We start from the raw sequence: 2,350 nt of genomic DNA, 5'->3' as shown, positions 1-2,350 counted from the left end.
TATGGAGCGTAACACGGCCTCCGACCCCCCCCGCCCCCCTACTGCGTTACGTAATAAAAGAACGCTCCCTAAGCCGAAAGCTGTGTAGATTTGAGGGGCGTGCTGCGTACTTTTAAAGTAACTTCCGGTTAGGCAAAATTTCGTCACAGTCAAGAATCGTTTCGTGTGTTGTTACAACCGCATAATAAATGTGTAAATCTCTTAACATTTTTGAAGGTTTAAACGCGACAAACATAATGTTAAGTAACGAGTATCATATGTAAAAAATTCTAACGAAAAAGCAAACAAAAATTGTCGGAACTCATATGATGTGAATAATAAAGTAAAATTGTAAGAAAAAAATCGTCCGCGGTTTTATTTACCTCACTCTCAGTTGTACAAATCCCACAGCGAGATCTGCCCGTCGGAGCCGGCCGCCGCCATGATGGGGGCCTTCCACATCGAGACCTTATCCTCGGAGTACGCCAGGTCGAGCAGCTCGCCGCCGCGGTGTTCCGTGAGGACCGCCAACGGCCGCAGACTCTTCCACGAGAAGATCCGAATGCGGCCGTCCCAGCCGGCGCTGGAAAACACCTTCAGGTCCTTGCGGATGCGCACCCGGTGCACGCCCGCGTTCTTGATTCCGATGTCGGACTTGCGGCGGATTTCACCCGTCGCGCGGTCCAGCGAGAAGACCGTGATTCGGTCGGACGATCCGCCGGCAACGCCACGGTTCGTCACGGGGTCGTAATCTAGCGTCATGAGGCATTCGTCGTCGGCGGTGGCAAGTTTGAGGTGGCTCACCACCTTGGAGCAGTTCAGGTCCCACAGTACGAGCGTGCCGGACTCGTAGCCGGCCAACAGGTAGGTCACTCCGGCGGCGCCGAGTTGGACGGGCAAGAAACACATTACGGTTCCGAGCGGTGGCAGCCCGGCGCCATCTTCGACGGCCAGCAGCTGCCGCTCGGCCATGGTGCGACCGCACAGGATGGAAATGTTGGATCCCCCGCGGGGAACTATCACAGCTGGGCCACCCACGGCGGACGGGTTGTACACGAACCGGCAAAAGCCGACGTGGTCCGTGCTGACCTGGTGGCTCTCGACGTACGCCGAGTTGGTCAGCTGCCACAGCTTGACCACGCAGTCATTTTTTTCCTGAGTTAGCAAGGCCACATCTTCGGTGTGGTCCAGGGCAATCACCGGGCTGGGACCGACCGGGAGTTGGTACGGGGAGCGGTTTGTCTGAGAATTGAAACAAATTATCCAATGTAAAGATGCTCAACAATCTGTTACTTACGTGCAAATCCCACAGCTGGACGGTTCCCTTGCCGGTGCCGGCGTAGATCCGCTCGGACGTGTGAAAGCACAGCGAATGAAACGGACTCAGATCCGGCGATTTCAGACAGTAAACCGGATCCGGCGGCAGCAGAGCCATGGCGCGTTGAGCAAAAAAAAAAAAATGATATGCAAAATGACACGCAAATCCCGTTTCGTCGAAGTGACCTAGTTTCGCGACGCGGATTACGTGGAGTTGCTTTCCATTTCCGTCCGGCGTCCGGCGGGTGTGACCTTACGACCGCGCTGGAGAATCGGGTGCAGCTGCTCGCACGGGAACCGAAAACGATTTCCTGCGACGCACCGTGTTCCGATATGACGACGAACTGCAACCGCGAACAAAAAACCAAACTGTCACTTTACTTTCTCCGTGGTTTGTTTTGGTTTTCAGAACGATATCGGTGAGGTATTGTCGGTTGCAATAAATTTTTGATGGTTTTTATGTATTTTTTTAGCTATTTTGTTAACAAAGAGTCTATCCCTCGGTCTATCCTGCTCACGTAAGTTGATGTTAACATTTGGAACGAGCAGGATAGACACTTTGTTTACACTTCGGCTTTGGCCCTATTACAATGTTTTGCTAGAATTTTATGTTCCTCAAAAACTCTTTCTAGATTTTATTTTTAATGGAAAAGTCCAATACTTTCTGTTAGTGCATCGGAACTTTTTTGCACTGGGGTTTTAGCTAGGACACATCTCAAACTCCAAAAACTTATGAATGATGACCAAAGATGTCGCTTTAGTCAACTTCAGACGGAAAGAAATCATGATTGCAGTCCTGTTTATTTTTTAAACTTCATGAAACTGCAAATCTACACTCAAAGTAAAAAGTATCCTTTTTTCAAGTTCACCCGTCGTCACCCTTTAATAGGGTATCGAAAATGTACTGAATTGGGTACTAAAGCCCTATGTCAATTTTTATGTACAACGGTAAAAAACACGATTAAAAACAATTTCTGATCACTTTTTTTCATTTTAATGCAATTTTTTTTTTTGACAAGACAACATTTTTTCGATGGATCAACTATGGTCCCCT

General features: G+C 49.0%; 1 protein-coding gene across 1 annotated transcript; it reads right to left on the bottom strand.

Moving 5' to 3' along the window:
* Positions 1 to 328: 328 nt before the first annotated feature.
* Positions 329 to 1,668, bottom strand: LOC120412759 (guanine nucleotide-binding protein subunit beta-like protein 1). Its single transcript, XM_039573351.2, has 2 exons — positions 1,277 to 1,668; positions 329 to 1,221 (listed from the first exon to the last, which is right to left on the bottom strand). Exons 1-2 carry the CDS (start codon positions 1,412 to 1,414, stop codon positions 370 to 372), a joined length of 990 nt encoding a protein of 329 aa, XP_039429285.1. The 5' UTR covers positions 1,415 to 1,668; the 3' UTR covers positions 329 to 369.
* Positions 1,669 to 2,350: the final 682 nt, after the last annotated feature.

This window comes from Culex pipiens, chromosome 2 (genome assembly GCF_016801865.2).
Source record: "Culex pipiens pallens isolate TS chromosome 2, TS_CPP_V2, whole genome shotgun sequence".
In the NCBI taxonomy this organism is placed as follows: domain Eukaryota; kingdom Metazoa; phylum Arthropoda; class Insecta; order Diptera; family Culicidae; genus Culex; species Culex pipiens.
This window is presented reverse-complemented; position numbering and strand designations above follow the sequence as displayed.